Below are 12,482 nucleotides of genomic sequence, written 5' to 3'. Positions count from 1 at the left end.
CTGCTCCTGAGCTGGGCTGGGCTCCAGGGACGGAGGCAGCTCATAGCAAGCGGGCATTGCTTGCGAGAGACAGCTCTGCCCAGGAGCAGCTGCCCTGCAAAGCGCAGCAGGGCTGAGGGCACTGCCTGCAGGCAGCGAGGGGAGCGGAGCGACGCAGAGAGAGGTTAGCGGCAGGACAGCCGAGCTCCCAGGGTGGGAGAAATCTTCACAGGTCTTTACATGGTAAGATGCTGGCTGCAGGGCAGTGCACATGAATATCCCGGAGGGCTCTCCAAAATCCGGTACAGCCAAGGCATCTGTCTGAACAAGCCTCACAGTTTATCCAGGTTGCCGGAAGACATGCTGCTGAGCACGGCTTCCCTACTGCATCGTCAGAGGGACAGGCCATGAGAGCTGCCTTCTCCCGGGTACGGCTGATGCGGGGCGTGAAGCTGGCTGTGCACCCAGGGCTGCCCAGGACAGTCCTTCCAAGCAGGGTCCCTACGCCCCAGGGGGCTGTGTGCTGGGGCAGGGGCTCTGCCGCCTGCCAGGGTCAGCACTCAGCCTGCCCGGGGAGCCGCCCGCAGCATTTTGGGGAGCAGCTGTGGCTGGGAAGAGCAAGCCCCGGCAGGGCAGGCTCCTTCTGCTGTGCAGAGGGTGCTGCGTGGGCCGGGGCTGCTCACAGCTCCATATGACCCCCCGGCCATTTCTGAGGGCAGTCTTGAAGAGGAATGTCAAGGTGGGGGTGAAATATTTAATAGCTGCTTGCACAGTTTTGTTGCAACTTTGCCGCTTTCAGCCAGCTTGGTCTGGTTTCTTCTAGCAGCAAACCCACTTGTACAGAAGAGGTCACTTGGTTCTCTTGCGCATGGCTTGGAACCCATCTTTGTCTTCTCGTTGTTCTGGGGGAAAATGCCGCCCGCCCTCCTTTGTGCGCAGAGGGGCCAGGTCCTACCATATAAGGCCATGCTGCCCCTCCCCTCCACTGTGAGCTCGGGGCCAGGTCCTACCATATAAGGCCATGCTGCCCCTCCCCTCCACTGTGAGCTCGGGGCCAGGACATTCACATAAGGCCACGCTCACCCGCCCCGGCCGTGGCAGACGCTGTCTTGGCTTCGCAGCCCCAGGAACGCAACACTTGCTGACCTTGGGCAGCAGCGTTTGGTGGCCGTCGCAATGACGCGGGATGTTGTGGGCAGGGGGCTCGTGGCGCGCAGCCGCCCCTCGCCCCGCCGGGGCCCGGTGCAGGCCCCCAGCAGCCTTGCGCAGAAGGAGGAGCAGAGGCGGGAGCTGGAAGCGCTACGGGCTGAGCTGGAGGAAGAGCGGCACCGCACCCAGGAGCTGCGCCGCTGCTTCGCTACCGAAACGCGGGAGCTGAAGGCGGCTTTGGGCAGGGAGCAGCAGCTCCTGGCAGAGCGGCTCCAGTCCGAGTGGGAGCAGCGACAGGCTCAGGAGGTGCAGCGGCTTCTGGAGTTGAACCAGCGTCAGCGGGTGGTGGAGACCCGCCAGCTGCTGCGCTGGAAGGAGGCTGAGCTCCGCGAGGAACAGGAGCTGCTGCGGCACGAGTGCACCACCGCCCTTGGCCAGACGCGGGCCCTGCAGCGGCAGCTGGCCGAGGAGATGGTGAGGCCCAGCAGCAGCGGCAGGGAGGCCCGGAGCAAGCTCCAGGATGTCCTCAGCAAGCTCTGCTGGGAGAGAGATGGCTACCAGCCCGCCCGCATCCACCACCTCCAGAACCAGCTGCAGCTGGAGAGGACACTCTTCACCAAATACATCCTGCAGCAGCTGGAGGGCGAGCTGCCCGCCTCCCCCAGCACGGCCCAACCCGAAGGCCCTCCTGCGCACCAGGGCCATCAGGAGATGCAGAGCTCCTGCTCTTCTGGCAGAAACGGGCCCCGGGCCCTGGCGGCACTACAGGAAAGACTGCCCGAAAGCCACAGTGCTGGGCAGCAAACAACATGCAAGGCAGTGGCAGATGCTCAGCTCCAGGTGCCAGAGGCGGAAGACTTGGTGCTGCTTGGCAGCACGTGCAGCCAGCTCCTGGAGCAGAACACCCACCTGCAGCGTCTTCTGGAAGACCTGGAGAGGCAAGAGAGGGCCCTTGAGATGGAGAGCCGCCTCCTGAAAAAGAAAGGCTCTCCAGAAGCCCGCAAGGAGGCAGATTGGCTGCGGCAGAAAAGTGCTCAACTAGCTGGCCTCGCCTCGCGGCTGGAAGAAAGATCCAGGCAACTGCAGGTGGCCAGCAATCGCCTGATCAATACTCGAGTGCCACTGCCCATCCAACGCTCTACTGAGGAACTGTGTGTGGCATCGTTTCCTCAGCAGAGCGATGGAGAAACAGGAGAGGCTGACGGAGCTTTGCTGGCGCAGGACAAGCAGGACGACTCCTCACGGAAGGCGGCTGTGGAGCTTCAGGCCCAAGTGGCTGCAGACGAAGAGGGCTCCTATGATGTGAGCACCCACAGCCGAACTCGTGAGCAGTTACAGGTGCAGCTCACGGAGATGACAAATGAAAACACCCGCCTGGCTCAAGAAAATGCTCGCCTCCGTGGGCAGATGGCTTTGACAGAAGAGGTTCAAGCGGAAAACCTTGACCTGAAAGGACTACTAGCACGAGTGGCAGGCGAGCGAGATTCTGCCATCCAAAGAAACGTCTGTCTTCAAAGCCAACTGGAAGAAGCAGAGCGTGAACTGAAAGCCATGAGAGAAATGGCAGAAAGAAGTCAACAGCTGGAGAAGGAACATGAGGAGGAGGCCAAGCTAGCGCTCCAGAGGAAAGAAGAGGAAGGCGCGTGCTTGCAGAGGGAACTCCAAGAAACCCTGCCACTGTTTCGAGCCCAGCTGATTGAACTGAATGATCGGTATGAGAAGCTAAAGGAACAACGCCAGCAGCTATTTCAGGAACTGGAACGGCTGGAAAGAGCAAGATCCAAGCGTAGCGTTTCCAGGCCGTGCCAGGCTAACCTGGTAGCAGACAAGGAGTCCCTCCTGCTGGAGGCGATGAGAAAACAACCGGCAGAGCTTCGAGCGTTCATAGCTCGATACAGCTATGATCCTTTCGATGGTCCCAACGAGCGGCCTGAACTAGAGCTTCCTCTAGTTGCTGGACAATACGTGTACGTCTTTGGAGACGTGGATGAAGACGGTTGGTATGTGGGAGAGCTGACCGATGGCACAAGAGGATTCGTCCCCTCTAATCTTGTTGAAGAAGTTTCAGATGAGGGACAACCTGATGCCAGCGGAGACTCTCCAGGGACAAGTGATTGGTAGCAGGACACAGATGCTGTCTGTCCTGTCTTCTTATACCTTCTTATTAAATTTTTCCTGAACGATCTCTCTGTGTCATCTCACTCTCAAGCCATGTGTGTGGGAACTGGAAGGACGATGTGCCGGTTACAGGGGGAGCTGGCGTGGGTGGACTGGCTGCCAGCTACCGCAGCCAAGCAGGGGGTGTAGGCAGCCCTGGCTTGTGGTGCCAGCTACTGGTATGGGTCCCGGTGCAGCTACTAGAGCGAGTGGGGGTCTCGGCCAGCAGGCACGGGGCTGGGAACGGTGTGTGTCCTGAAAACCACCTCAGGGGGGGACCAGCACAAGGGAGGCAAGTAAGAGGCTCTGTGAGTGTCTGCATCTTCCCCAAACCCGGGGTGCAGGGGGTGTGCGTGTGATTTCACCAGCAAACTTCAAGCTGGAGCAGCTGGTGACTAGGCGGGGCCTCGCGTCCGGACTGGGATATCAGGCAGGCAGAGGGCCCACGCTGGCACCTGGGGAGACGGGCGAGTGTTGGGTGCCTGCGGGACAGATGTGGGAGTGCTGAATGTTTGCAGGGAGCACCTAGAGGGACCAGGCAGCGAGTAGGGGACCTGTGGGATGGGTCAGAGGGCCGGGGTCCGGGCAGGGGTACCGGGGGACCAAGGGGGGCTCTGCCAGTACTCAGGGGACCCATGCACATGCGTGCGCTTGTGAAGGTAGAGAGTGTCGTGTGGGCATGTGTGTGTGTGGGTGTGCCTACACTAGCGGCCTCCTGCCTCTGGCAGCCCACGAGGAGGAGGGGGCATGGCCGCCTCTGTTTGTGTTTTATGTGAGTCCTGCGTGTGGGTGCTGTTGACGGCAGCGCCTCATCTGTGGCAGTCTGTGTGACTGGCCGTGTCAGTGTCCTCTGCGTGTCCACGTCCGTGCGTCTGTGCGTCTGTGCATGTGAATCTCTGGGATGCACGCTCAGCTTCGCTACAAGTAACAGCTGCACGCGGAAAAGTGGCTGCATCCCTCAGCCTGGGCAAAGGCTCCAGGTCCCCAGGCACCGGGCTGGGCTCCAGCAGCCAGGCAGAACTCTACTGGGTGCTCCTGGTCTGTACTGGGCTCCAGCGGCATGGCACGAGGGGGTGCTGGGCCGGAGTGGCTGGAAGTGGTGGCCAGGCTTGACACCCCTTAACAGTGGGGGTCTGTGGGCTGCATGGGGGGAGCTGAATGCTGCTTCCTCCCGAGGGCTTCCAGCTGGGGATGAGATGTCTGCATTGCTTCAGCTGAATCCCCGCCTGGCACAAGGGCCAACCAACAGCTCCCTGTCACGGCCTGCATGTTCTTTTTGTTTCGGCTCAAGAATATCCGTGTCCAGAGGGGAACGTTTACAGCTCCCATAGACGGCCATGCTGTGGAAGGACAAACCATGCTTTTGGAATCGGTCTCTCTCCACTCTTCAGAGAGGGACAATCGGTGACTAGCGCAGTCAGCTCAAAATTCCCTTCCCCAAGGGTGACTCTGCTGCCTTTCAGGAGCTGTCAGCCCTGGAGCCCCTGGGACATCTCCAGGGAGCCCAGAAGGGGCAGAGCAAGTGACGCCTTGGGCTGGGCCTCTGCTCCTGAGCTGGGCTGGGCTCCAGGGACGGAGGCAGCTCATAGCAAGCGGGCATTGCTTGCGAGAGACAGCTCTGCCCAGGAGCAGCTGCCCTGCAAAGCGCAGCAGGGCTGAGGGCACTGCCTGCAGGCAGCGAGGGGAGCGGAGCGACGCAGAGAGAGGTTAGCGGCAGGACAGCCGAGCTCCCAGGGTGGGAGAAATCTTCACAGGTCTTTACATGGTAAGATGCTGGCTGCAGGGCAGTGCACATGAATATCCCGGAGGGCTCTCCAAAATCCGGTACAGCCAAGGCATCTGTCTGAACAAGCCTCACAGTTTATCCAGGTTGCCGGAAGACATGCTGCTGAGCACGGCTTCCCTACTGCATCGTCAGAGGGACAGGCCATGAGAGCTGCCTTCTCCCGGGTACGGCTGATGCGGGGCGTGAAGCTGGCTGTGCACCCAGGGCTGCCCAGGACAGTCCTTCCAAGCAGGGTCCCTACGCCCCGGGGGGCTGTGTGCTGGGGCAGGGGCTCTGCCGCCTGCCAGGGTCAGCACTCAGCCTGCCCGGGGAGCCGCCCGCAGCATTTTGGGGAGCAGCTGTGGCTGGGAAGAGCAAGCCCCGGCAGGGCAGGCTCCTTCTGCTGTGCAGAGGGTGCTGCGTGGGCCGGGGCTGCTCACAGCTCCATATGACCCCCCGGCCATTTCTGAGGGCAGTCTTGAAGAGGAATGTCAAGGTGGGGGTGAAATATTTAATAGCTGTTTGCACAGTTTTGTTGCAACTTTGCCGCTTTCAGCCAGCTTGGTCTGGTTTCTTCTAGCAGCAAACCCACTTGTACAGAAGAGGTCACTTGGTTCTCTTGCGCATGGCTTGGAACCCATCTTTGTCTTCTCGTTGTTCTGGGGGAAAATGCCGCCCGCCCTCCTTTGTGCGCAGAGGGGCCAGGTCCTACCATATAAGGCCATGCTGCCCCTCCCCTCCACTGTGAGCTCGGGGCCAGGTCCTACCATATAAGGCCATGCTGCCCCTCCCCTCCACTGTGAGCTCGGGGCCAGGACATTCACATAAGGCCACGCTCACCCGCCCCGGCCGTGGCAGACGCTGTCTTGGCTTCGCAGCCCCAGGAACGCAACACTTGCTGACCTTGGGCAGCAGCGTTTGGTGGCCGTCGCAATGACGCGGGATGTTGTGGGCAGGGGGCTCGTGGCGCGCAGCCGCCCCTCGCCCCGCCGGGGCCCGGTGCAGGCCCCCAGCAGCCTTGCGCAGAAGGAGGAGCAGAGGCGGGAGCTGGAAGCGCTACGGGCTGAGCTGGAGGAAGAGCGGCACCGCACCCAGGAGCTGCGCCGCTGCTTCGCTACCGAAACGCGGGAGCTGAAGGCGGCTTTGGGCAGGGAGCAGCAGCTCCTGGCAGAGCGGCTCCAGTCCGAGTGGGAGCAGCGACAGGCTCAGGAGGTGCAGCGGCTTCTGGAGTTGAACCAGCGGCAGCGGGTGGTGGAGACCCGCCAGCTGCTGCGCTGGAAGGAGGCTGAGCTCCGCGAGGAACAGGAGCTGCTGCGGCACGAGTGCACCACCGCCCTTGGCCAGACGCGGGCCCTGCAGCGGCAGCTGGCCGAGGAGATGGTGAGGCCCAGCAGCAGCGGCAGGGAGGCCCGGAGCAAGCTCCAGGATGTCCTCAGCAAGCTCTGCTGGGAGAGAGATGGCTACCAGCCCGCCCGCATCCACCACCTCCAGAACCAGCTGCAGCTGGAGAGGACACTCTTCACCAAATACATCCTGCAGCAGCTGGAGGGCGAGCTGCCCGCCTCCCCCAGCACGGCCCAACCCGAAGGCCCTCCTGCGCACCAGGGCCATCAGGAGATGCAGAGCTCCTGCTCTTCTGGCAGAAACGGGCCCCGGGCCCTGGCGGCACTACAGGAAAGACTGCCCGAAAGCCACAGTGCTGGGCAGCAAACAACATGCAAGGCAGTGGCAGATGCTCAGCTCCAGGTGCCAGAGGCGGAAGACTTGGTGCTGCTTGGCAGCACGTGCAGCCAGCTCCTGGAGCAGAACACCCACCTGCAGCGTCTTCTGGAAGACCTGGAGAGGCAAGAGAGGGCCCTTGAGATGGAGAGCCGCCTCCTGAAAAAGAAAGGCTCTCCAGAAGCCCGCAAGGAGGCAGATTGGCTGCGGCAGAAAAGTGCTCAACTAGCTGGCCTCGCCTCGCGGCTGGAAGAAAGATCCAGGCAACTGCAGGTGGCCAGCAATCGCCTGATCAATATTCGAGTGCCACTGCCCATCCAACGCTCTACTGAGGAACTGTGTGTGGCATCGTTTCCTCAGCAGAGCGATGGAGAAACAGGAGAGGCTGACGGAGCTTTGCTGGCGCAGGACAAGCAGGACGACTCCTCACGGAAGGCGGCTGTGGAGCTTCAGGCCCAAGTGGCTGCAGACGAAGAGGGCTCCTATGATGTGAGCACCCACAGCCGAACTCGTGAGCAGTTACAGGTGCAGCTCACGGAGATGACAAATGAAAACACCCGCCTGGCTCAAGAAAATGCTCGCCTCCGTGGGCAGATGGCTTTGACAGAAGAGGTTCAAGCGGAAAACCTTGACCTGAAAGGACTACTAGCACGAGTGGCAGGCGAGCGAGATTCTGCCATCCAAAGAAACGTCTGTCTTCAAAGCCAACTGGAAGAAGCAGAGCGTGAACTGAAAGCCATGAGAGAAATGGCAGAAAGAAGTCAACAGCTGGAGAAGGAACATGAGGAGGCCAAGCTAGCGCTCCAGAGGAAAGAAGAGGAAGGCGCGTGCTTGCAGAGGGAACTCCAAGAAACCCTGCCACTGTTTCGAGCCCAGCTGATTGAACTGAATGATCGGTATGAGAAGCTAAAGGAACAACGCCAGCAGCTATTTCAGGAACTGGAACGGCTGGAAAGAGCAAGATCCAAGCGTAGCGTTTCCAGGCCGTGCCAGGCTAACCTGGTAGCAGACAAGGAGTCCCTCCTGCTGGAGGCGATGAGAAAACAACCGGCAGAGCTTCGAGCGTTCATAGCTCGATACAGCTATGATCCTTTCGATGGTCCCAACGAGCGGCCTGAACTAGAGCTTCCTCTAGTTGCTGGACAATACGTGTACGTCTTTGGAGACGTGGATGAAGACGGCTGGTATGTGGGAGAGCTGACCGATGGCACAAGAGGATTCGTCCCCTCTAATCTTGTTGAAGAAGTTTCAGATGAGGGACAACCTGATGCCAGCGGAGACTCTCCAGGGACAAGTGATTGGTAGCAGGACACAGATGCTGTCTGTCCTGTCTTCTTATACCTTCTTATTAAATTTTTCCTGAACGATCTCTCTGTGTCATCTCACTCTCAAGCCATGTGTGTGGGAACTTGTCGTGGTTTAAGCCCAGCCGGACTAATCACCACACAGCCGCTCACTCACTCCCCCCAGGTGGGGTGGGGGAGAGAACCAGAAGAGTAAAAGTGAGAAAACTCGTGGGCTGAGATAAAAACAGTTTAATAGGTAGAGCAAAAGAACACTGCGCGGAGAAGCAAAGCGAAAGAAGGAATTAATTCACCACTTCCCGTCGGCAGGCAGGTGTTCAGCTATCTGCAGGGAAGCAGGGCTCTATCACGCGTAGCGGTTGCTCGGGAAGACAAACGCCATTACTCCGAATGTCCCCACCTTCCCTCTTCCTCCCCCGGCTTTATATACTGAGCATGATGTCATATGGTATGGAATATCCCTTTGGTCAGTTGGGGTCAGCTGTCCCGGCTGTGTCCCCTCCCAACTTCCCGTGCACCCCCAGCCCACTCGCTGGTGGGGTGGGGTGAGGAGCAGAAAAGGCCTTGGTGCTGTGTGAGCCCTGCTCAGCAGTAACTAAAACATTCCTGCTTTATCAACATTGTTTCCAGCCCAAATCCAAAACACAGCCCCATACAATCCAAAACACAGCCCCATACTAGCTGCTATGAAGAAAGTTAACCCTATCCCAGCCAAAACCAGCACATTCTCCACCCCTTATTCCATATCATTTACATCATGCTCAGGTCTCACACCATCCAAAACCTCATTCCCTATCATCGCCCTTCCCATCCTTTGATATAGTACACAGATATCCTTCCCTTAGTCTATGGACCACCCCGGTGAAATATTTGTAAAATGTCCATAAATGTCCATTGAGTTCATGTAGTCCATAACTTTGGGCTCCATCTGTTATGGTGGTCACTCAGGAGAGAAGAGGTGTTGTATTGCATGGAGTTATTGGGCACCACAGCTAGCTCAGGTCGGGTCACTGCTGCACTTGCACTGCTTCTTGTAAGGCTTGTCCTCAATTGGTTCAGGTGGTTCCTGCTATAGTAGTTCCTGTAACATATAACTCAAATCATGGATTAGTTTCACCCAGAATTAAATTACCTTGAGGTACACACTGGACTTCCCCATTCTTCTGCATTACCCACCAAGTGCACCCAGGTCCCTGAGCAAAAACAACCCCGCAAATAGGTTTACCTTTTCCTGAGGAAGGAATAACCCAGACTGTTTTTCCCAGCAAGTTCCTTATATGTACTACGGGAATCTTATCTCCTTCCACAGTGCGCAGGGGTTTTGATTGGGCAGGGCCAGGTCGACTGGCAGAGCCTCTAGTGTTAACTAGCCAAGTGGCTTCTGCTAAATGTGTATCCCAATGCTTGAATGTCCCAGCACCCATTGCTTTCAGTGTAGTTTTTAATATTGCGTTGTATCGTTCAATTTTCCCGGAGGCTGGTGCATGGTAGGGGATGTGATACACCCAGTCAATGCCATGCTCCTTGGCCCAGGTGTTAATGAGGTTGTTTCGGAAACGAGTCCCGTTGTCTGATTCAATTCTTTCAGGGGTGCCGTGTCGCCATAAAATTTGCTTTTCAAGGCCCAAGATAGTGTTCCGGGCAGTGGCATGGGTCACGGGGTATGTTTCCATCCATCCGGTAGTTGCTTCCACCATTGTAAGCACATGCTGCTTCCCGTGGCGGGTTCGTGGTAGTGTGATATAATCAACCTGCCAGGCTTCCCCGTATTGATATTTCAGCCATCGTCCTCTATACCAAAAAGGCTTCAGCCGCTTAGCTTGTTTGATTATGGCACATGTTTCACATTCATGGATAACCTGTGCAATGGCATCAATAGTCAAGTCCACCCCTCGACCACGAGCCCATTTGTATGTTGCATCCCTTCCTAAATGTCCTGATGTGTCATGGGCCCATCGAGCTATAAATAGCTCACCCTTATGTTCCCAATCCAGATCCACCTGAGCCACTTCAATTCTAGCAGCTTGGTCCACCCGCTCATTGTTTCGATGTTCTTCAGTGGCACGACTCTTGGGTATGTGAGCATCTATATGACGTACTTTTACAACCAGGTTCTCTACCCGAGCAGCAATATCTTGCCATAATTCAGCAGCCCAGATGGGCTTACCTCTGCGCTGCCAGTTGCTCTGCTTCCATTGCTGTAGCCACCCCCACAGGGCATTTGCCACCATCCATGAGTCCGTATAGAGATAAAGTACTGGCCATTTCCCTCGTTCAGCAATATCTAAAGCCAGCTGAATGGCTTTCACCTCTGCAAACTGACTTGATTCACCTTGTCCTTCAGCAGTTTCTGCAACTTGTCGCGTAGGACTCCACACAGCAGCTTTCCACCTTCGATGTTTTCCCACAATACGGCAGGATCCATCTGTAAACAGGGCATATTGCTTCTCAGTCTCTGATAATTCATTATACAGAGGGGCCTCTTCAGCACGAGTCACCTCCTCTGGTGACAGTCCGAAGTTTTGGCCCTCTGGCCAGTCCATGATCACTTCCAGGATTCCCGGGCGGTCAGGGTTTCCCATCCGAGCTCGTTGCGTTATCAGTGCAACCCACTTACTCCATGTAGCATCAGTTGCGTGATGCATAGAGGGGATCTTCCCTTTGAACATCCAGCCCAGCACAGGCAATCGAGGGGCCAAAAGGAGCTGTGCTTCAGTACCAACTACTTCCGAAGCAGCTCGAATTCCTTCATATGCTGCTAATATTTCTTTTTCAGTTGGAGTGTAACGGGCTTCAGATCCCCTATATCCCCGGCTCCAAAACCCTAGAGGTCGACCTCGAGTCTCTCCAGGTGCTTTCTGCCAGAGGCTCCAGGTGGGGCCGTTATCCCCAGCTGAGGTGTAAAGTACATTTTTCACATCTTGTCCTGTCCGGACTGGCCCAAGCGCTACTGCACGAACTATCTCCTGTTTAATTTGTTCAAAGGCTTGCTGCTGTTCAGGGCCCCATTCAAAGTCATTCTTCTTCCGGGTCACTCGATAGAGAGGGCTTACGATCAGACTATAACTTGGAATATGCATTCTCCAGAAACCCACAACACCTAAGAAAGCTTGTGTTTCCTTTTTGTTAGTTGGTGGAGACATGGCTGTTATTTTATTGATCACATCCATTGGGATATGGCGACGCCCATCCTGCCATTTTATTCCTAAAAACTGAATTTCCTGTGCAGGCCCTTTGACCTTACTTTGTTTTATAGCAAAACCAGCTTTCAGGAGAATCTGGATTATTCTTCTCCCCTTCTCAAACACTTCCTCCGCTGTGTTGCCCCACACAATGATGTCATCAATATACTGCAGGTGTTCGGGAGCTTTGCCTTGTTCCAGTGCACTCTGTATCAGCCCATGACAAATGGTAGGACTATGTTTCCACCCCTGGGGCAGTCGATTCCAGGTGTACTGGATACCCCTCCATGTGAAAGCAAACTGTGGCCTGCACTCTGCTGCCAGAGGGATCGAGAAAAACGCATTGGCGATATCTATTGTTGCATACCATTTGGCAGCCTTTGACTCCAGTTCATACTGAAGTTCTAGCATGTCTGGTACGGCAGCACTCAGCGGCGGTGTGACTTCGTTCAGGCCTCGATAGTCCACTGTTAACCGCCACTCTCCGTTAGATTTTTGCACGGGCCATATGGGACTATTAAAGGGTGAATGAGTCTTACTGATCACTCCTTGACTTTCCAGTTGACGGATCAAGTTGTGGATGGGAACCAGGGAGTCTCGATTGGTGCGATATTGTCGCCGATGCACTGTCATGGTAGCAATTGGCACCTGCTGTTCTTTAACTTGCAGCAACCCCACCACAGAAGGATCCTCTGAGAGACCAGGCAAGCTAGACAGCTGTTTAATTTCCTCCGTATTCAAAGCAGCTATACCAAAAGCCCATCGATACCCTTTTGGGTCTCTGAAGTACCCTCTCCTGAGATAGTCTATGCCAAGGATGCATGGAGCCTCTGGACCAGTCACAATAGGGTGCTTTTGCCACTCATTCCCAGTTAGGCTTACTTCAGCCTCCAACACAGACAGTTCTTGGGATCCCCCTGTCACTCCAGAAATACAGATGGATTCCGCCCCCTTGTAATCTGATGGAATTAGAGTACACTGTGCACCGGTGTCCACTAGAGCTTTATACTCCTGTGGGGCTGATGTGCCAGGCCATCGAATCCACACAGTCCAGTAAACTCGGTTGTCCCTTTCCTCCGCCTGGCCGAAGGCAGGGCCCCTCTACTCCTGGTCTGAGTCTTCATTACTTGGTTTTTGTACGTGCATAACAGAAGTCCCTTCATCAGGATCAAAAGTACCGTCAGCCCTTCTACTTTGTCCAACAGACACTGGAGCAGTCATTTTTCT

At 56.5% G+C, this 12,482-nt stretch overlaps 1 protein-coding gene across 1 annotated transcript; it reads left to right on the top strand.

Annotated features, from left to right (window-relative positions):
* Positions 1 to 6,064: 6,064 nt before the first annotated feature.
* Positions 6,065 to 8,074, top strand: LOC132318544 (RIMS-binding protein 3A-like; the record flags this gene model as incomplete). The annotated part of the gene is made up of 3 exons (XM_059826138.1): positions 6,065 to 6,583; positions 6,938 to 7,459; positions 7,646 to 8,074. Coding segments are annotated over 3 exons (1,470 nt in total), but the record flags the coding sequence as incomplete, so codon positions are not given.
* Positions 8,075 to 12,482: the final 4,408 nt, after the last annotated feature.

The sequence above is a fragment of the Gavia stellata genome, chromosome 17 (genome assembly GCF_030936135.1).
Source record: "Gavia stellata isolate bGavSte3 chromosome 17, bGavSte3.hap2, whole genome shotgun sequence".
NCBI lineage: Eukaryota > Metazoa > Chordata > Aves > Gaviiformes > Gaviidae > Gavia > Gavia stellata.
The sequence above is the reverse complement of the archived record's forward strand: the minus strand, read 5'-3'. Positions and strand labels throughout refer to the sequence as shown.